The sequence below is a fragment of the Balaenoptera acutorostrata genome, chromosome 9 (genome assembly GCF_949987535.1).
Source record: "Balaenoptera acutorostrata chromosome 9, mBalAcu1.1, whole genome shotgun sequence".
NCBI classification, from domain to species: domain Eukaryota; kingdom Metazoa; phylum Chordata; class Mammalia; order Artiodactyla; family Balaenopteridae; genus Balaenoptera; species Balaenoptera acutorostrata.
Window position 1 is genome coordinate 27,046,834 of NC_080072.1, and position 22,896 is coordinate 27,069,729.

Consider the following 22,896-nt stretch of genomic DNA (forward strand, 5'->3'; position numbering starts at 1 on the left):
GAAGGGAACTTTACCTCTGTGGTATTCTTCCCCGAAACCTAGTGTAATCATGAGAAAATATCAGACAAACGCCATATGTGGAATATTCTGCAAGATAGCTCAACAATGCTTGTCAAAAATATCAAGGTCATGAAAAACAAGAAGGCTGAGAAACTCTCACAGATTGGAGGAGTCTAAGGAGACATGATTAAATGTAACATGGTATCCCATATTGTATTCTGGAACAGATATTGGTGGAAAAACTAGTGAAATATATAAACTTTGTAGTCTAATCAATAATATTGTTACAATGTTACTTTCTTAACTTTGATAAGTGTATCCTACTTATGTAAGATTTTAACATTAGGGAATCTGGGTAAAGGGTATACAAGAACTCTACTATCTTTACACAAGTCTTCTGTAAATCTAAAATTATTTCAAAATAAAAAGTTTGTAAAAAGAAATTAGGACTTTGAAACAGTGAAAATTCAAGAAATACTATAGTACAAATTAATGTGATTTTTTTTTTTATTTTTGAGAGATATTAAACAAGCAAAACTATATTTGGTCATTCACTTAATGTCTCCTGAGCACTTACTGTGACAGGTCTTAGAAATTATAATACCATGTAATAATAAAGGAGTGCAGAATATACTGTGAGAGTGTGGCTAAGGAAATGCCTAACTTTACTAAGGGGAGTGAGGGAAGCTTCATGGAAGAAGTAACTCATGCAGAGATATTATGAATGAGTAGGAATTTTGGATCAGTCTTTCTAAGGGTTTATCAATTATGTTAGTCTTTTCAAGGAATTAAATTTTGACTTTGATGATTCTCTTGCATATTTGTTTTATGTTTTATTACTATCTGCTCTTATCTTTATTATTTCCTTACTTTAATTTGTTGTTTTTTTGTCTTGAACTTTTGAAGATGGTATTTAGTTGATTAATTTTAACCTTTTTTTCTTTTCTAATATACAGTATTTAAGGCTCTAAACTTTTCTCTTAGCATGCCTTTAGCTGGATTCTACAAATTTATGTAGACTTTATCTTCATTAATCATGCAGTTCAGATTACTTTCTAATTTTCACTGTAATTTATTCTTTGACCCATGCGTTATTTAGACGTGTACTACTTCATTTATAAATATTTGGGAGTTTTATTTTACTTTTTATTAACTTTTAAAAATTGATTTTTAGCATAATTTTACTATGTCAGATTATAAGCTCTATATAATTTCAATCACTTAATATTTTTGGAGCTTCTCTTTCTAGCCAAGCATATAATCAAGTTTGGTAAATATTCCAACATAGATGAACTTGAAAATAATACGTATTTCTTGGGTACAGTATACTATGACTGTGAATTTGGTCAACTTTGTCAGTCTTGTTCAAATCTTCTATATAATTATTGATTTTTTGTCTATATTTTCCTTCTTTTTCTTTTTCTGTCCATGTTTCAGTCTGGTTATTTTTTTTTCTTTCAGTTAATGAATTTTCTCTTCAGTTTACCTAATCTGATGATTAAGTCAATCTATTGAGTTCTTAATTTCACTTCTTAAATTTTCAGTCCTAATATTTTCATTTGGTTCTACTTTTATAACTTTCATTCCTCTGCTGAAATTGATTTTGTCATATAATTTCTTGAGCATATTAGTTTCATCTATTTCAAGTCTGTGTTTATAAACGCCAATATCTGGACCCCTTGTAGATCCATTTCTATTGTCTCTTTTTTTCTCTTCATTTTTGGCCTTTTGACCTTTTGGCGGGGCGCAGCTAAAACAAAACAAAACAAAAAAACCCACAATGATTTGCTAGGGAAATTGTGAAGGAAACTGGGTAATTAATGGTATAATATGTGGTAAATAACATTAAGCAGCATTTTAATGCCCCATAAAATTAGTTATGCTATGAGTGAAATCATACCCCTTTGTAATTATAATGATTTGTAAAATCTGTATCTTTATACTACATGGAAAACTGATAAAATGAGTGTTATCCACATTGCTGAAAGATAATATTATAATATGCTTCTACTATATTAGGATTTTGATTTAACTTCATGCTTTTTATTAAAAATTATTATTTACATTTTATTTGAACTTTTCATTTTTATTCATTCTTCAAGCAGCTTTCAAAAGTTATTAATAAAAATTCTTATTAAATTGTCAATGAGAAAATATATATTAAATTTGGTAAGAAAATCCCATCTGTAACTTCAATAAAGTATACAAGATAAAACCTTGAAAGTGTTTATTTTTTATTAGCTGCCTTAGGACTACAAGGATTTAAGTGTTTTTATAAAAACAATAAAAGAGGAGTAATTTGATGGTTTATTTACTCTTTATAACCTTTAGAAAGTGTCATGCTTTTTTTGAAGTACTTGCTTCAGGCTGTAGTTTTACAAGATGGGCTGTGTATTGGTCAGGCCTCTTCAATTCTTGACCCTGAACAGATTTAGGGACATAGTACATACACCAGGCACTTGTCCAAGCAGCCAAAACTGTTACTGGGTACTTTTATTCTCCTTTTCAAACTCATAATCCACCTCCTACGAAATTGCCCAATTCAGTTCCTCATGCTGTCTAATACAATACTAATCTCTCTTTCTGAGAGTTTCTTGGTTTGATTATCTACAAAATATCCAAGATAAATATCTCTAATATGCATGGCATAGCCTAAAAGTTCACATTTAAAAAAATCTCTTTCCTAATTCGTGTTTAAACTACTGTTTTCATGTTAGTCAACTTAATCTATTACAAAGACTTCTCAAATAGAAAAATATTAATATTAGAATATCCATAACAATTTAAAAGTTTTTTTGCCTTTCCTTTCAACAAATATTTCTTATTTTGAAGTGTTTGACCAAATAATCAGAATGTACTTGTATATTTAAAATAGGTAGTGTGATTTTGAATGGTTTTCTAACTTTTATGGGATATGAAGATTAAATTCTGAAGTTTTTAAAGGAAAGGAGTATATTATAGCAATTCATACTGTCCTGTGCCATCCACAGTTTCTTAAAGGTGATATAATGGCATGTTTAAGAGACTCTGGAGACAGATCATCTAGGTTCAAATACTTGCTCTGCTGTTTACCTGCTATATGACTTTAGGCAAGTTATTTATCCTCTTGCTGATAACCCGGTTTCCTCACTTATAAAATGGCAGTAACAAGAATACAAGTAATGCATAAAATTATACCTAAATTAAATTAATATATAAAAAGTGCTTAGAAGAATATCTAAATCATAGTAAGATCTGAGAATCCCCTGTAGGCACTAAAAGAGAAGTGTAGGGCTTCCCTGGTGGTGCAGTGGTTAAGAATCCGCCTGCCAATGCAGGGGACATGGGTTTGAGCCCTGGTCCCAGAAGACCCCATGTGCCACAGAGCAACTAAGCCTGTGCGCCACAACTACTGAGCCTGTGCTCTAGAGTCCACGAGCCACAGCTACTGAAGCCCACGCGCCACAACTGCTGAAGCCTGCACACCTAGAGCCAGTGCTCCGCAACAAGAGAAGCCACTGTGATGAGAAGCCCACGCACCACAACGAAGAGTAACCCCCACTCACCACAACTAGAGAAAGCCCATGTGCAGAATCAAAGACCCAATGCAGCCAAAAATAAAATAAATTTAAAAAAATAAAAAATAAAAGAGAAGTGTATAACCAGGCCCACATGAAGAAAACTGTATCTTGTATATTTTCAATCCACCTGCTTTGGGAAGATATGCATGTTATATGTTCTACACACCTCCCCCCAAAAATGTGTATACACTTATTTCTTTTTTCAATGTTTTGACTATAGGTACATATTACTCTCAGAGCTTCTGTTCTCTCCTCACTTTATTTATCACATAGCATACCTTGTTCGTATACATTCTGTCCCTTATTCCATGCTGGAAGAACCTTGACTGTGTCTTAGGGTTCAACCCTCACCAATATGAGTTAGGTAAATCCTGACTGTCCTAACCACTCACGAAGGTTCAGTGCATTTCACCAGCCAGCAACTGGTTTAGGAGTGGGCATATGACCTAGTTATGGCCAATGAGATATTAGAAGATATGATTAGGAAGCTTCTGGGAAAAGTTTTGTTATCCTTTTAATAAGAGATTACACTTTTTCTACTGTAGGATAATGTCCTTTCCGTCCTTGATGCCTAAAATTAAAGTGGCCAAGGGGTGAAAAGCTTAAGGAAAATCACTTGGATAATGGCAAAATGGAAAGATGGGCAGAATTATAGTCCTTGATGATATTGTTGAGCCACTGAAGTAAATTCTAGAAGGACTCTGCCTTTGGACTTGTCATGTGAGACAGTAAGTCCCATAAGCCATTGTGAGTCGGGGTTTGTTGTTGCTACTTGCTGCTGAAAGCATTTTCAATGAGACAGATTTCATGAAAGCCTCTTTGAATACCATAGCATAAGTGTGTGTATGTGTGTGTGTAATAAGCAAAGAACATGTGAGAGAGTCATAGGAAAATATTTCATAACAAAATGTATTTTATCTGTTAACATCCACTCTTTGATTTCTCCCAGTTTGTTATGAAAATTGTCAAACATACAGCAAAACTAACAGAATTTGACAGTGAACACTCATACACCATTAACATTTTACTGTACTTGTTTTATCACGTCTATCCATCTACTTATCCCTCCTTCAACTTTATTTTTGATGATTTCAGAGTAAATTGCAGGCATCAGTGCACTTCCTAAATACTTCAGAATGCATATCATTCAGAATTCTATGGTGAAATTATGTGGGCCTGTACATTTCTTTTTTTGGAGCTTTTAAATTTATGACTATAGGGCTTTTGAAGATTGTTATTTATCTTCTTGGTTGAGGTCTGATAGTTTGTGGTTTTAGAAGAATTGGTCTGTTTCTGTAAGTTGTCAAATTTATGAGCATAAACTTGTTTGTAGCATTCCCTTAACTTTTTAATGGCTTTAGGACTTTTGTACATGGTTCTTTTAGCACTTTGAGCATATTTAAAATTATTGATTTAAAGTCTTTGTCTAGGTCCGTTGTATGCACTTGCTCAGGGACAGTTCCTATTAAATTGTTTTTTTTCCTGTGTATGAATCACACTTTTTTTTTTATATATAATTATTTTATTTATTTATTTTTGGCTGCGTTGGGTCTTCGTTGCTGCACGTGGGCTTACTCTAGTTGCAGTGCACAGGCTTCTCACTGCGGTGGCTTCTCTTGTCACGGAGCACGGGTTCTAGGCACACGGGCTTCAGTAGTTGTGGCACGTGGGCTCTAGAGCGCAGGCTCAGTAGTTGTGGTGCACGGGTTTAGTTGCTCTGCGGCATGTGGGATCTTCCCCGACCAGGGCTTGAATCCGTGTCCCCTGCATTGGCAGGCGGATTCTTAACCACTGCGCCAACAGGGAAGCACTGGATCACACTTTTCTGTTTACTTGCATGCCTTGTAAATATTTTTTGAGAAATGGACATGAATGTTTTGAATATGTGACAACTCTGGAAATAAGATTCCTCCCTCTTCTCAGGGTTGCTTCTTGTTTTTGTCATTATTTGTTTGTGTAGTGACTTTTCTGAAATAATTGTGTTAAGTCTTCAGTTTTTGTCATGTGCTCTTAGCTTAGTGATCAGCTAGTGCTTTGTTTGACGTAGATTTCCTTAAATACCTGGAACCAAAACAAACAAACAAAAAAACTCTCAGTCTTTGCAGAAGAGCTGAGTGTGTGTGTGTTGGGGTATGCCTTCAACACTCAACCAGGCAGCTTTCAAGTCTACCTATTGAAGTTTCCGACAGAAGCTTCAGATTTCTCTAGTGATACCTTGTGTTTATTGTGTGGGCTAATTCAAGAGTATTACAATATTTTAAATGAAATCAGAGGGTTTTTCTAAATAACTGCTTCTTGCTTGGCTTTGGGCTTCCCCCCTTGACTTTGGGTCTTCCTTTTGTGCTGCTTCCCAGAGAGAGTCTATCCTTGCAGCTCTCCCAGCTATGTCTCACTGTTTTTTTACTTGACACTTGTTAGTTGGGTGGTGGCGGCAGGTGGGGAATAGGAGCATTCTCTGATGTTTCTATTAAGCCTCAGTTTTTGGTGAACCCAAGTCTCAAGGTGAGGCCTCCACAAGAATTCTGATCCCTCTTTCGTATTTAATGGTGGGCCTAGCATGTATTCCTTCCCCTCCCCAAAGATAGAGCTGTTCTATTTTTCTTGTCTTCTCCTCTCATCTGCAGTGGGTTTCCATAAGTGCTCTCATGGGCTAGTTTTTATTGCTCTTCCCCCTGTAGATTAAGGCTTTTGTTCCTTAGAGGAGATAAGAAAGACAGGTCTGTCTAGGTAGAGTTTTCAGTGGTATCTGCTGGTCCCCTTTCCCCACTGCAGAGGATTTCCACTAGTGTCCTTAGATATAGTTTTTGTTGTCCTGTCCCCTGCAGATTAAGGTTTTTGGTCTGTAGGAGATTTAGGGAAGAAGGCTTGTGACTGCTCTTCTCCTCCCCAGCCAGTACCACAGGGGAAAAGCTTTCTCAGATTCTTCCCATCCTTCCCTGTAACCACCTGGTGGGTTTCATGGAAGAAAAACCTGTTAGAAGGTATAAACCTCCTTATTCCTAAAAGATATAAACCTCCTTATTTCTGGGGCCCTCAGGAGATTCATGTTCTTACACCAGCCCATGTTCTGCCTTTAGAAATTTATTAAGGACTTTTAGCTGAGTTTTTAAATCAGTACTCAATGGCTTATGTCCCAGGTAAGCAAATGCAGTGGTTCTGTTCTCCCTGCAGTAACCCGTTTCTCTATCCAGATTTTGGATTACTTGGTTGATCTGGGACCTCAGTTCCCTGATGGATTTGGCTATTTAATTTGCAAATTTTCCAGCCCTTTTTCTTGTTGTAAGTGTGGGAGGATGCTCTTTTTATCTCTCTAGAAAGAGCTGAAACTGGAAATTTTCAAGTCCTAATTTTCCTAGTATTTTTCTTCTTTTTGACTTAGGAAGCAGAAGCTCAGTATGAAGAGCAGATTGGTAAAATTATTATGGAGACGCAAGAACTTAAATGGCAAAAGGTGAGTATTTTCCCCCCTCTAATTAGCATTTTATTTTATGTATTTTAATCCTTAATTGTGAAGTTAATTTTTAAATTTCCTAAACATATTTGGGGAATTGTGCATCATTTTAGAGAGTCTCAAGAAAATTCCAACTAAAACTGTTAAGAACATTTAGGCTTCCAGAAAACTGAGAATAACTTTTTTTTTTTTTACAATGTTGTGTTGTTAGTTTCTTCCGTGAGAATAACCATTTTTTCCCAGGCTTTCTGATAAGAAAATAGACAAGGATAACTCTGAAAACTACTATGAATTATTTCATATCTGAGAAACATATTGTGTGTTATAGAGGAGTCAAAATATTTTTTAAGAAGTGAAACTTCAGAATAGTACTGTATTTTCCTAGGCTGTTGTTATATACTATAACCAAATCTTAAAAAAAATAGTATCATATCTGATTCTCTTTTGATCCTTATCCATATAGAGGCACTTTTGATAGTGCCTCTCTTGCTTTTCCACCAAAGTAATCTTTTCTTTTTTTTAATATTTATTTATTTATTTATTTGGCTGCACCAGGTCTTTGTCATGGCACGTGGGATCTTTGTTGACATGCAAGATCTTTTAGTTGTGGGTTGCGGGCTCTTAGTTGCAGCATGTGGGATCTAGTTCCCTGACCAGGGATTGAACCCGGGCCCCCTGTATTGGGAGTGTGGAGTCTTAACCACTGGACCGCCAGGGAAGTCTCCCACCAAAGTAATCTTAACAGCTAAAAATTGAAAGCTTAATTAAGATGACCCTTCTTCTCAGTATTTGGCAATATTGAAACAGGAACTTGGAGATAACATGTCAGAAGTAGAATTCAGATGACAGAGGATAGGCCAATGATGGGAATTTTGAGGCCAGAGAGATCCATAAGGTTGTGTAGAAATGGGAGTGAAACCAGAGTTGGGTTACATATGAGGGACAGGTCAAATAAAGAGACCTGTTTGTGGAGAGAAAAAACAGGTAAACACCAAATACAATCTAAAGCTCCAAGCAGACATAAAGTCAGAATGTAAAGTCAGAATGTAAAGTCATATCTTGTTTTGAATAGAGAGAGTCAGCAGTAGAAAATTATCAGAATCCTTAAGTTAATCAGTAAGTTTAATACAATCCAATTTAAAATACCAAGTGTGTGTTTGGTGTACTTAAGCTGATTCTAAGGTTTATGTGGAAATAAACTTACAAGAGTGGCTGGGAAAGTTTTGAGAAGGAATCTAGTCACACTAGATTCTTAAATATATTATAAAGCTACAATAGTTGAAATAGCTTGGTAGTATACATGAACAGATAGACTATAATAGAGTCCAGAAATAGATCCAAATACATAAGATAATTTAGTGAATGATAAAGGTGACATTTCTGATCAGTGGGGAAAAGTAGATTATTCAAGAAATGATATTAGAACTGGGTATACCATCTGAAGAAAAATAAAAGCAGATTCCTACCTTACTTTACAAAGTTGTAGAAAAATAGAACTTCCATATATTTCTTATTGGCAATGTAAATTAAAAGTATCTTAAGTTCCCCCAAACACCTAAATCCCATAACCTTCTACATCACCCAATTCTAACTTGTTCCTTTTGAGATACTACTAAGACTCTGTCAAAGTAGTGTCCTCAGTTACTGCAATGAATTCCAATAAACATGGTTTTGCTTTATTAACAGGTTGTTTGGTGGTGTTTTGATTGAGTTCATTTTTGTATATGGTGTTAGGTAAGGGTTCAGCTTCATTCTTCTGCTTGTGTATATCCAGTTTTCCCAGAACCTTTGGCTGAAAAGACTGTTCTTTCCCCATTGAATGATCTTGACACCCTTGACCATGTGTGTGAGGGTTTATTTCTGGGCTCTTTATTCTATTCCATTGGTCCATGTGTCTTTCTTTATGCCATTACAACACTATTTTGATTCCTGGAGCTTTCCAGTAAGTTTTGAAATTAGGAAGTGTGAGTCCCCCAGCTTTGATCTTCTTTTTCAAGATTATTTGGCTATTTTGGGTTCCTTGAGATTCCATATGAATTTTAGGATGGGTTTTTCTATTGCTGCAAAAAATATTATTGGGATTTTGATAGAGATTACATTGAATATGTAGATAACTTTGGATAGTATTATCTTACAAATATGAAGTTTTCTAATCCCAGAGCAAAAGATGTGTTTGTATTTTTAATTTTTAATTTAATTTCTTTGGGCAGTGTTTTGTAGTTTTCACTTACAAGTCTTTCATCTCCTTGGTTAAGTTAATTTCTATGTATTTTATTCTTTTTAGTGCTATTGTAAATGTAATTGTTTTCTTCATTTCATTTTTGGGTAGTTCATTGTTAGTGTATAGAAATGCAATTGATTTTTGTGTGACTTTGTATCGTACTACTTTGCTGAATTCATTTATTCAGGTTTTTTGTGGACTCTTTAGGGTTTTCTACATATAAGATCATATCATCTGCAAACAGATAATTCTTTTTCCTTTCCAAATTGGATTTCTTTTTCTTGCTTCATTGCTTTAACCAGTGCTTCCAGTACTATATTGAATAGAAGTTGTGAAAGTGGGCATCCTTGCCTTGTTCCTGACCTTAGAGGAAAAACTTTCAGTCCTTTACCATTGAATATTATGTTCACTGTGGGGTTTTCAAATATGGCTTTTATTATGTTGAGGTAGTTTCCTTCTATTCCTAGTTTGTTGGATTTTTTTTTACCATGAAAGGGTATTGAATTTTGTTGGATCCTTTTTATTGCATAAGTTGAGATGATTGTGTGCTTTTTTGTCTTCATTCTGTTAATGTGGTGTATTACATTGACTGATTTTTTTGTATGTTGAACTCTCTTATCCCAGGGATAAATCCTACTTGGTCATGGTGTGTGATCCTTTTAATATGCTTCTGAATTCTGTTTGCTAGTATTTTTTTGAGAATTTTTGCATCAATGTTCATCAGGGGTACTGGTCTGTAGTATTCTGATGTGTCTTCATCTGGCTTTGGTATCAAGGTAATATTGGCATCAAGCATGAGTTAGGAAGTGTTCCTTCCTATTCAACTCTTTGGAAAAGTTTGAGGAGGATTGCTGTTAGTTCTTTAAATGTTTGGTAGAATTCACCAGTGAAGCCATCAGGTTCAGGGCTTTTCTGTATTGGGAGATTTTGATTATGGATTCAGTCTCCTATAGTCTATTAAAATTTTCTATTTCTTCATAATTTGGTCTTCTTAGGTTTTACATTTCTAGGAATTCTCCATTTCATCTAGGTTACCCAATTTGTTAGCATGCAGTTGTTCATAGTACTCTCATCATACTTATTATTTCTGCAGAATCAGTAGTAATGTCCCCACTTTCATTTCTGATTTTAGTAATTTGAGTCTTCTCTGTTTTTCTTAGTCCATCTGGGTAAAGGTTTATCAATTTTGTTATCTTTTCAAAGAACCAATTTTTAATTTCACTGATTTTCTCTATTGTTTTTCTGTTCTGTTAAAGGGAGGAGGGATCTCTCCCATTCTTTTCTTTTTTTTAAAATTTATTTATTTATTTATTTTTGGCTGAATTGGGTCTTTGTTGCTGTGCGTGGGCTTTCTCTAGTTGCAGCGAGCGGGGGCTACTCTTTCTTGCAGTGTGAGGGCTTCTCACTGTGGTGTCTTCTCTTATTGTGGAGCATGGGCTCTAGGCATGCGGCCTTCAATAGTTGTAGCATGTGGGCTCAGTAGTAGTGGCTCGCAGGCTCTAGAGCACAGGCTCAGTAGTTGTGGCACACGGGCCTAGTTGCTCCACGACGTGTGGGATCTTCCCAGACCAGGGATCAAACCTGTGTTGGCAGACGGATTCTTAACCACTGTGCCACCAGGGAAGCCCTGCTTCATATATTCTGATGGTCTGTCATTTGGTTCATAAATGCTTATAATTGTTATATCTTCTTCCTTATTGAACGTTTTATGGATATATAATATCTTTCTTTGTCTAATGTAACTTCTTAAAATTTAAAGGCCGTTTTTAATTTTGTTTTTTTTTTGTTCTTTTGGTTATTATTTTAATGGAATATCTTTTTCCAGTTTTCTACTTTCAACCTGTTTGTGTCTTTAGATCTCAAGTGAGTCTCTTGTAGACAGCATAAAGTTGGATCATGTTTTTTATCCATTCTTCCAATTTTTGTCTTTAGGTGAGAGAGTTAAAATATACTTTTAAAGTAATTACTGATAAGGAGCAACTAACTTGTGTCATTTTGCTATTTGTTTTCCATGTGTCTGATAGTTTTTTGTCCCTCATTTCCTGCATTACCATCATCTTTTGTGTTTAGTTGATTTTTTTGTAGTGAGATGTTTAAATGCCTTTCTCATTTCCTTTTGTGTATATTCTCTAGCTATTTCCTTTATGTTTACCATGGGGATTACAGTTAGCATCTATCATTATAGCACTCTAATTTGAATTTGTATCAGCTTAATGTCAATAACATACAAGAACTCTATTCCTTTATAACTCCATCTACACCCCTTTCAGTTGTTGATATTATAAAATTACATCTTTATATATTGTGTGCTCAAGAGAATAAACTAGTAGTTTTAAAAATGCATTAGTCTCTGAATTATGTAGAAAGCAAATATGGAGTTACAAACCAAAGGTACAGTAATACTAGCTTTTAGCCTAATATTTGTCTTTTTTTAAAAAGTATTAGTTTCTTAAAAAAAGAAATAAAAACTGCTGTTAGAGTAATACTAGCTTTTATAAATTGCTCATGTATTTACCTTTACAGAGATTTTTATTTCTTCATACGGCTTTGAGTTACTCTCTCATGTCCTTTCAATTCAACCTGTAGGACTCATATCATTTCTTGCAGGGCAGGTCTAATGGTAATGAACTCTCTCAGCTTATATTTATCTGCATTTTAGATCATGTAGAGGAAAGGCAACTTATGTGAGATGGTGATAAGACTATGAAGTATATTTCCTGAGTCCTTGGAGTACTTTGCCAGGTTTGTCCGAAGTAAGAAAATGTCCAAGATTGGGGCACAAGTAGCCAGTTTCATGTGGTAACCTCTAATAGGTGTGTATGGTAGAAGCCAGTGAAGTGTAGGAGAGTGTGGACTTAATAGTCATGATAGTTAGACATAACCTTCTTGGTCATGGAAGTTCAAGAGTGTCAGATTTAAGGTGCCATTAACTCTCTCTACTTTTCCTCAAGATTGGGGATGATTGGGGCAATGAAATATCTAAATAAATGACAAGGCTTTGCAGAGTTCTCTAAAAACAGGTCCAGTAACATGAGTGCCTCTGTTACTGGAGATCCTCATATTGGGAACACAAGATCAAGTAATTTTTTTCCTACTCTCATAATTATAGCTCTCTCTCAAGAAAAAGTTTTAATCCATCCAGAGAAGTAGCAAGCAATGATCAGAACATATTCAGAACCCACTGTAGGGGTTTATTTTAGGAAGTCCATTTGAACATGTTCAGTGGGGTCCTGAAGCTTGGATTTACAAGGATAACAGTTTTACTAGGATTGTGAGGGAGACAGATGAGATTTGCACCAGAGACATCCTCAAAAATCTTAGTAAAATTTCCCCACCAATGCTAATTGAATATCGTTTTCAATATGTCTTTGCTCTGTTGGGTAATTCCTTGTAAAATATGTTTGCAGAGTTTCGTCAAGGTTCTCTGGTGCCACCAAGTGTCTGTCCTGAAAGTGCCAGGGATTCTCTTGTAGTTTACAACCATGTATTCTTTTCAGATTCTGGAGCCAGTTGTGAGCATTCCAAAATAGGATTTTTTAATCTCCAGAAAGATTTAGCTTTTTAGAGTATAATGGGGCCAGGACCTGATTGAGGGCTGCCTGTGTGTCATAAAGATAAACCTAGGATATTTCTTTTAGCCTTTGTTATCCCTTAATAGTGTGGCTTCATGATAGCCACCTCCTTAGGAAGCATTAGAGTACTTAAAACTGTTGTTCATTTTACATTGGGATTCCTATTAAGGTTGGAAACTCTCATTGTTTCTACAGTATTACAAAATCATGGACTACTCCAAAAGGTATACCTGATATTAGTTTTATGTTAACTCTCTTATCTCTTGACAATTGGCACGCTCTGCTGAGAGGGTAAGTACTGTCATCAGGACTGGTTTTACCTCTGGTAAGGAGTCATGTTTTAGGGGTCAGTTGAGACTGTTCCAGTATATCTTGCCTGATAGTTCCCATTTCAGTTATAAAAAATGATATATCAACAAATAATATTAAACCTAGATTTTCTAGGAGGAGTTTCTAATAAATCCATTTGAAGCATAGTCATTGTTTGGACAGAGGTTAGATCTCATGGAATTCCTCTTCTTTGGGTAATGGGAAAAGTGTAGCAATCTTTAAAGTATAGCACTGAGTTGAAATGTGTGAGGGAGAAAATAATAAAAAGTTCATAGGATGTAAGCCTGCTTGCCAAGAAGTGTGTTTTCAGTAGCATCCAGGATTGTACAGCATACAGAACCATCAAATTTAAACAAGATCCTTAAACCAAGTCAGTAGAGGCCTCTACTAGTTTGGCTGCTGCTTATTACTATCCTTAGATAAGGAGTAGGATTTTCCCCTCACTGGGTTGAGGGGAAGATTGTAGTAAGCAATTGGGCCCTGGTGATACCTGTGGTGTTCTGTTAGAGTATTAAGGACTTGTCTACATTGCTCAGATACAAATAGATAGAAAGCTTTATGACAATTTGGAGGACCCCAATTGTGGGGGTGCGAGGGGGGCTGTTGAGAGTTATTTTTAAATCACAAAATTCTTGTCCGTGTTTAAGTTCCTAAGGGAAAGGTTCCATTGTTGAGGACTTAAATTATATAGAAATGTGTCAATTTCAGAGATGTTTGGAACCCAGTGTCTACAGTAGCCAGTGAAATCTAGACAACTTCTTAATTTTCTCTTAGTAAACAGCCTTGGAAAGTATTGAAGGGCTCATAATTTATCAGGAATAATAGATTTACCCCCTTGGGATAAATTATACCCTAAATAATGCACTTTATTCTTACAAAATACTAAACTTTTTTTTGAATTCTCATGTCCTTTCTGAGCTAAAACAGTACGTAGATAAATGGAGTCAGTCTTAGAGCTCTCTTCATCTTTAGAACATAACGAAAGCTTGCCCACATATTGTATAAGTGTAGAGTTTACAGGGAGGTTTAAGGTCCCTAAGTTCCTCAGTAAACCACTGTGGCATAACTGTCCAGGTAAATTGTTGACTCTCCCAGGACAGAACAAACAGGTAAAACTATGTTGATGTAAAGGGACGCCATAGAAAGCAGAACACAGATAAATATATAGTAGTAAAGTATGTAGAGTCAGGTGGCATTGAAGATAAAATAGTATCTGGGCTCAGTGAATTGGGGAAATTGATATTTTATTTATGGCCTTAAGGTCTTAAACAAATCTTCACCCATTGGGTTTTTGACTGGGGAACAAGTCAAAATTTTAAAACTGGTATAGGTATGATTGATTCATTCTTTCTTTATTAGGCTTTAGGACAATTGACTTAGTTCTTCTTCGTTTCTGGTTTTAGAGGTATTGTATAAAGTTAAGTAGAGGTTTAGATGGGTCAATCTGAACCTTGCTGCCAATATCAGTTAAGACATTTTGCCCACAAAGAGTCCACTTCATGGAGATCTTTAATTTGGTTCCATGGTACACACAGGTACCTAAGTCAATATCCAAATAAGCTATGATCTGATTGTGAATAGAATCCCCAGGAATCTTAAAAAAAAAAAAAAAAAACTCCTCCAAAAAAACAGGAGTTTAATTTTTCAATGCTATTTGCATAGTAGACTCCTATGTCTTAAGTTAATGGGTGTGGCGTCATAAAGGAGAAAATAATATTCCTCACTTGAGAATCCAAGGATAACGGTTATAGGCTAAAATGGGGCGAGTATCTTTGAATTACTAGAGATACGCCCTATTTGAGTAGCTCATTGACCCTGAGGGAAAGGTTATGTGATGTTGCCAGAGTTTATGGTATGAATAAAATTTCAAGGTTTCTTTTAATATTTAGAGAAATTGCTCTTTGTAAGTTTGAGGAATAAATGGGAAGTTGGGTGCGTGTCAGAGCAGTGACATTGATTTGCCCACCTGATATTTTTTCCCTTCATTTTCTTAGCTAGTTTAGGATGTTTTTTTTCCCCAGTGTCTTTTCTGCTTATAATAAGTTTCTACAGGTGTCTTTACCATGAGACTCATTCCTCTCACGCTTGATGACTGGAGTGGGAGTATTAAATTGTTTTATCTGTAAGGGTACCAGTTTATTCTTCTTTTGTTCTAAGGCTTTTTGAAGATCTGAATTTGGAGATCTAGTAATGGGGCTATTTCCCATTCCAGTTTTTGTTGCATATTAAATCTCCTATTTCTAGATTTACGGCTGTTCACAAAAAACGGGGAGAGAGCCAGAGTTCATATTTACTTCAGAATCTGCTCCTCAAAGAATTTATCCCTGAAGTGTCCTATAAATTCATTCTTTCCTTGTTTGCAGGAGTAGAGTCTAATATATTTTCATAAGAAAACTGGGCAATATCCTCTGAAAAATTTTGTCCAATATCTACAGCTTTTCTAAATGTCTGCTTTCTGGAGAATTCCCTGACAGTCCAGTGGTTAGGACTCGGTGCTTTCACTGCCAGGGCCCAGGTTCATTCCCTGGTCAGGGAACTAAGATCCTGCAAGCTGCGTGGTGTGGCCAAAAATTTAAAAATTAAAAAAAAAAAAAAAAGCCTGTTTTCCTATGCAGTTTGGGATTTCCTAAGTCATTCTTGGGATCTTCTCACTTTGCCTTTTCTATTCTTTTTTTTTTTTTTTTTTTTGCCTCTGAGCATATGAACCAATTGATACAGACCTTGGAACTGGCAGTATTATTTTTCAAAATTAGTTATGGGAATTCAAATATTTTAAAGTAATTGCTAACTTCAGGAAAAATAAAAGTTGTATAAGAATAGAAATGTAATCATGGGACTTCCCTGGTGGCGCAGTGGTTAAGAATCCGCCTGCCAATGCAGGGGACACAGGTTCAAACCTGGGTCCAGGAGGAGTAGCCCCTGCTCGCTGCAACTAGAGAAAGCCCATGCGCAGCAACAAAGACCCAATGCAGCCAAAAATAAATAAATAAATAAATAAATTAATTAATTTAAAAAAAAGAAATGTAATCATGATATACCATATGGCTTAGCATTGAATAAAAATTGCAGTTATAAGAGTATAAATACTGACTATTGATTTAAGCCACAATTTTTATATAATTCTGTTGGAAGACTAGATGGAGGACATGTAGGATTATGTTTGTACAAGAATGCTATCATATAGGAGGTCAGTAGATAAATTTTTTAAATTGATAAATCAGTGTATATTTAGAATCATGGAGTAAAATAACAGAAGCATTTGAAAGTGGTTGCCAGTTTTAGCTCTAATTTTTTAAATTATGAGTATTATTTGATAAAGATAGAAGAAAAAATTCATCTTGAATCTAAAGGACAGGACACACAACTTCTACCAAAAAAAGGTGGAGGGGAAAGAAATGGAATTGTATACATGGATTTTTTTTCAAAAATGCCCTGTGGTAGTTTTGGTTTTGTAAAAAATTATTTCAGTGAATTTAAAGAATCATATGTTACCATGTAAACATTTGTGCTTAGATAATAAAATTGGTTTTTTTGGAAACTGTAATAAGACTGTAGTCTGCTTGTATACTAGACTTAATTTTAATAACTTTTGATGAAAGATATTTTCTTGAAGAAAACTTTAAAGTAAGCTATATTCAGAGTTTAAAATTTTAGAGAGCAATATGTTTTATCATGAAGAAGCAACTGGAAGCAAAATTATTGTATGCTGAGTCCATGACAGTTAAAAAAACCCATAAAATTGTCATAAGTTGCATTTTAAGAGCATAAAATAATATGTGCAATGAATATGTTTAACTTTAATTTGTGAACCCAATTAAAATTTAAAACTGAAAGTGGCTAGAATCTGTTTTAACTTTTCATGATTTTAAAATAGGAAACTCTTCAGAATCAAAAGGAAGCATTAACAAAACAACACAAAGAAGCAATGGCAGTTTTTAAAAAGCAGGTAATTTCATAAGGATAGACAAACATTACAGTTTTAAATATTGCAGTTTTCCCACTTCTCATGAATATTATGACAGGTTGTTCTCCATACTCACTGAAGACAAAAAGGTTATTATTGGAAGCAGGGAGTAAGGTTATTTTGAATCACAACTGATAATAATGTAATGTAGTAGAATGATTTAGTTAAGGAAAGAAACTAGGAATACTATTTTCTTGGAGATGTGTTTTTATTGGTCCTAAATGAAATATGTTAGTGATATGTGTGTTCTTGCTCTTTCTCTCCCTTCTCCCTTTTCTGTCTTTAATTAGCATATCCTAGGAGCTTACCTTTTCCACATTACTCCTTTGCCCAAGCTAACATTACAACACTGGTGAAAAGCTGAAATGCAAGTAGGGAGATGTAAAGGATGAAGAGATGTGATTATCATGCACCTCCATAAATATCAACTGCTAACAACTAAGAAAGATTGGTAGAAGAATTGAAAAAAAATATTTTAAAGAAATGAAGAACAACTCCTTCTGTTATTTTGAATTCTATAGCTCTTCTTTACTACCTCACATTTCTCTTCAGTCCCTAATTATAAAATATAAGTGTAAGAAATGTACCTATGGAAAATGTACTCTGGAAGTGCTTTTCCTTATAGCCATGCCAACATCACCATTTTTTTTTCCTTTTTCCTTCCCCCTTTTTTGATTTTATCTACATACAAGTGTGTGTGTTTAGAGAGAAATGCATAAAAAGAAATAAACCTATATAACCTAATCACTAGTGGGTTAAGGTTATTGGTAATTTACACTGTAGTGTGGATTTGTTTAAGCAGATGATAAATTTCCTTATAGTCTGAAATTGGCTTTACCTAAGTTATGGGAGTTTTAATTGAAGGGTAAGGAAGCAGAAACCAAATGTACAGCATAGTATTCTTTAGGAGAGAGCAGTTCTATGTCTCTGTTACCACAAGGGACTCTGGGCAAGAAAGAATATCCAGGTAATTGAAGGGTAGATGAGAAAGTGCTATTGGGTTCTCTTTTTTTTTTTTTTTAATTTCTTTTCTTCTTTTCTTTCTCTTTAAAAAAAGGATTCTTGAATGTAAGTGAGGAATATGGAAAATGAGATGGAGAAATTCCAAAGAAAAATTTTATTTCTTGACAACTTTGCCTAGTATCCTTGTGTTGCTTGGAATATTTAATTAGTTTCCTTTGGCAAGTTCATCTTAATTTTTCTGTTTTAAAATGTCATTATTTATTTATTAGACTAACATATGCATTTTTTAAAAATTTCAGAAAATACTGTCAGTGCAAATACAAATGATATCAATTTCATAAAAGTGTGCATTCAGAAAATGTTATATGTTATTGTTTATGAGTAGATGGCAAAATATTGAAACATTTAAAAAAAACTGGAGGGAAAAACTGAACTTTCAAGGATGATTGGTGCTCTGATTGTGAGATTAAATTGTTCATTTTCTTTGGTGACTATCTTTTTTCCCCCTTTTATACCTTTTATTGTTTATTTTCTCAGTGTAAAAGTAGCATAATCACATTGTACTAAGTTCAAACAATATAGACATGTAAAACATTTCTGTAGTCTCACTGACCAGTGTAAATCACTGGTAACATTTCACTTACCTGTATTTTAATTTTTAAAATTCTTTATCAGTTGCAAATGAAGATGTGTGCCTTGGAAGAAGAAAAGGTATATATTAATTTTTTAATAATTTGAAACATAATTTAAATGCATTTAATTATCAGTTGTTCACCATAATGGAAAGGAGCATTGGTAATAAACAAATGGAGACTGTTAATTTCTTAAAATTTTAGAAACAGAAAGGACCTAAAGGAATCATGTTACTCGAGCTCTTATCATTTTACAGTTGAGAGTACTGAGGCCTAGTAAGATATAAATGACTTGCTGACGCTCCCATTTTGAAGTGGCAAAGCTGGGACTAGAACCTAGATTTCTTCAGCCCCTAAATTAATGCTCTTTCCACTATACTGCAGTGTTTCTATTAAGTATAATATATTTTTAGTGCCTTTTCAATGAAATTACCTTCTTTAAAAAACAGTAAAATGATTTGCATCTGCATGCAGACCAACAGGAAAAGAGTATACAACTCTGAACAATGCTAGAAATTCATCTGGCATTAAATGTTTTCTCTAGCTATTCAATAGTTCATACATGTTTTTATTATATCAAAGGACATGTCATTTATAATATTAAAACTTAGAGTTATTTTTAGCAAAAGACTTTCTTTTAAAATTTTTCTCATATCCTTATATTTATAAAATAAATGTACTTGTGTCTTATTGATTAGAATATATTTATTCTAGCCATATGAATTAAATAATTATATAGTATCCATAAGTTCTCAGGAATGCTCTATTGTTAAAATGATTTATTGTTATAATGAGATTTTCCATTTCATGATATTTGTAACCTTGTATAGACCTTATTGTAATTTTATGATATCTTGAAGTCATTAGAAATATAAGTTGTAGTACAGATACATGTTTAAATTCTGTGAAGTATTAGGTTTCAAGTAGAGATTTTGGTTCTTGAACTCTTGTTTTCCCTGTTAATAATGTCACTTATATTGGAAAGTACTGAAATATAGTTTTTTACTTGAAGGGAAAATATCAGCTTGCTACAGAAATAAAAGAAAAAGAAATAGAAGGATTGAAGGAAACATTAAAGGCATTACAGGTAAAGTAACTTAGTATTGCTTGAAAAGTAATTTGGTTTTTTAGCATTTTATCAGTAAAATGCTGTAAACATGTAGTGTAGCAAAGTGAAGCTGAAAAAAATTCATATATCATATATAATTTAGTACTTTTTCCTGAGAGCCTTGGATTTCAAATTAGTAGGATTTTTGCTTTATCTTTTATTTTAAAAGGAAATGTTAACATAACTTTCATTATTTCTCACAGTAATATAATTAGATATATGTTATTTTTAGCACTTTATAGATGACAAAAGCAAGTTAGGCCTATATATTATAACTGATTTATCCATGGTCCTTAAAAATTAACATAAAGTAGCATTTATTGTTATTATTATTTGCTAAGTACTATGCTTATTTTCTACAAATACAAAGATGAAGGAAACATCACTTCGCCTTTAAGTCATTCAGTCTCATACAGAGGTATGAGGTATACAACAGAATACAGAGGTATACAACAGATGATGAATCATTCAATACATATTTATGAAGGTCTACTATGTGCCAAACCCTGCTCTAAGCACTGGGAATACAGCTGTGAGTAAAAGGGTCAAAAACCTCTGCCCTTGTGGAGTTTACATTCTAATGGGGAAGACAAACAATAAAAGGAGATAAAAAGTAAAATAGAGATGGTTGGGGAAAAAGATATTCACATGATTTCAGAGTATCACCCTATAGATAATATTAATTACAAAGAGCAAAGTAACTTTTTTACAGTGGAAGGATCTTGATGGTTACTACCTGAATCAGGTAATTCACACTGTAGTGTGGATTTGTTTAAGCAGTTGACAAGCTTTCTTCCTTTAGTCTGATTACAGTAGTACAAGGATTCCTTTTCTCCGCATCTTTACCAGCACTTCTTTTTTTTTTTTTTTTTTAATTTTATAGCTACTTTATTTATTTATTTATTATTTATTTTTGGCTGTGTTGGGTCTTCGGTTCGTGCGAGGGCTTTCTCTAGTTGCGGCAAGCGGGGGCCACTCTTCATCGCGGTGCGGGGACCGCTCTTCATCGCGGTGCGCGGGCCTTTCAGTATTGCGGCCCCTCCAGTTGCGGGGCACAGGCTCCAGACGCGCAGGCTCAGTAGTTGTGGCTCACGGGCCCAGCTGCTCCGTGGCATGTGGGATCTTCCCAGACCAGGGCTCGAACCCGTGTCCCCTGCATTAACAGGCAGATTCTCAACCACTGCGCCACCAGGGAAGCCCTATCAGCACTTCTTATCTCTTGTCTTTTTGATCACAGCCATTCTGATAGGTGTGAGGTAATCTCATTGTGAGTTTGATTTGCATTTCCCTGATTATTAGTGATGTTGAGCATGTTTTCATATACCTGTTGGTCATTTGTATGTCTTTCTTTGAGAAATGTCTGTTTAGGTCCTCAGCTCATTTTTTAATTGGGTTATTTGGGGTTTTCTGCTATTGAGTGTGTATATGACTTCCTGCTACATTTTGGATATTAACTCCTACTCAGATACATGGTTTGCAAATGTTTCTCCCATTGTGTAGGTTGCCTTTTCACTCAGTTGATTATTTCCTTTGCTGTGTAGAAGCTTTTTAGTTTCATGCAGTCCCACTTGTCTATTTTTCCTTTTGTTGCCTGTGCTTTTGGTGTCATGTCTAAAAAAATCATTGCCTAATGTTGAGAAGCTCTTTCCCTAAATTTCCTTCTAGTAGTTTTATGGTTTCAGGAGTTATGTTTAAGTCTTTAATCCATTTTGAGTTGATTTTTGTTTATGGTATGAAATTTTGTATATTGCATGAGGTAAGGGTCCAGTTTCATTGTTCTGCATTTGGATATCCAGTTTTTCCAACACCATTTATTGAACACTGTCCTTTCTCCATTATGTGTTTTTAGTGTCCTTGTCGAAGATCAGTTGGCTACAGATATGTGGATTTATTTCTGGGCTCTCTATTCTGTTCCATTGGTCGATATGTCTCATGTTGGTTTTGGTTTTGCTTTTGTTTTGTTTCTTGTCAGTACCATGCTGCTTTGGTTACTGTAGCTTTGAAATATATTTTGGAATCAGGAAGTATGATGTCTTCAGTTTTGTTCACCTTGCTCAGATTGCTTTGGCCATTCAGGGTCTTTCGTGATTCTATATAAATTTTAGGATTGTTTCTTCTATTTCTGTAGAGACTGGCATTGTGATTTTGATAGGGATTGCACTGAATCTGTAGATTACTTTGGGTAATACAGACATTTAAACAATATTTAATTTTCCATCCATGAACAGAGAGGCCGTTACATTTATCTGTGTCTTTTAAATTTCTTTTATCAATGTTTTATAATATTCAGTGTACAGACCTTAACCACTCTGCTTAAATTTGTTCCTAAATATTTTATTCATTTTGTTGCTATTGTGATTATTTTCTTAATTTTCTTTTCAAATAGTTTGTTGTTTGTGTATAGAAATGTGGCTGGGTTTTGTATGCTGATTTTGTATCCTCAATTTTACTGAATTCGTTTATTAGTTCTAACAGTTTTTTTGTTGTCTTTAAGGTTTTCTATATGTATGATTATGTTACCTTCAAATAGAGATAATCTTATTCCTTTGTGATTTGGATGCCTTTTATTTCTTTTTCTTTTCTCATTGCTCTGGCTAGGACTTCCAGTACTCTGTTGAAGAGAAGTAGTGAGAATAGGCACTCTTGCCTTACACTGGTTTGATTATAGTGATCACTGTGGGTTTTTTATAAATGGCCTTAATTGTGCTGAGATAAGTTTCTTATATACCTATTTTGTTGAGAGTTTTTATCATGAACGATGTTGAATTTTGTCAAATGCTTTTTCTACATCTGTTGAGATGAACATGTGGTTTTTTTTCTTTCATTCTATTAGTGTGGTGTAGCACATTGATTTATTTGCATATGTTGGACCATCCTTTTAACCCAGGGATTAAATCTCACTTGGTAATGGTGTATGATCCTTTTAATATGCTCTCGAATTTTGTTTGCTAGAATTTTATTGAAGATTTTTGCATCTATGTTCATCATAGATACTGGCCTGTAGGTTTCTTTTCTTGTAGTGTCTTTTTCTGGTTTTGTTGTCAGAATGATGATGGTCTCATAAAATGAGTTTGGAAATGTTCTCTGTTCCGTGT

General features: G+C 34.5%; 1 protein-coding gene across 1 annotated transcript in view; it reads left to right on the forward strand.

Moving 5' to 3' along the window:
* CCDC73 (coiled-coil domain containing 73) overlaps positions 1-22,896 on the forward strand; it is a 153,701-nt gene that overhangs the window by 57,930 nt on the left and 72,875 nt on the right. The window contains exons 4-7 of the mRNA XM_028166209.2: positions 6,940-7,011; positions 17,009-17,080; positions 18,737-18,772; positions 19,706-19,780. Coding sequence (XP_028022010.2) covers positions 6,940-7,011; positions 17,009-17,080; positions 18,737-18,772; positions 19,706-19,780 — 255 coding nt within the window. The remainder of the gene's footprint in view (positions 1-6,939; positions 7,012-17,008; positions 17,081-18,736; positions 18,773-19,705; positions 19,781-22,896) is intronic.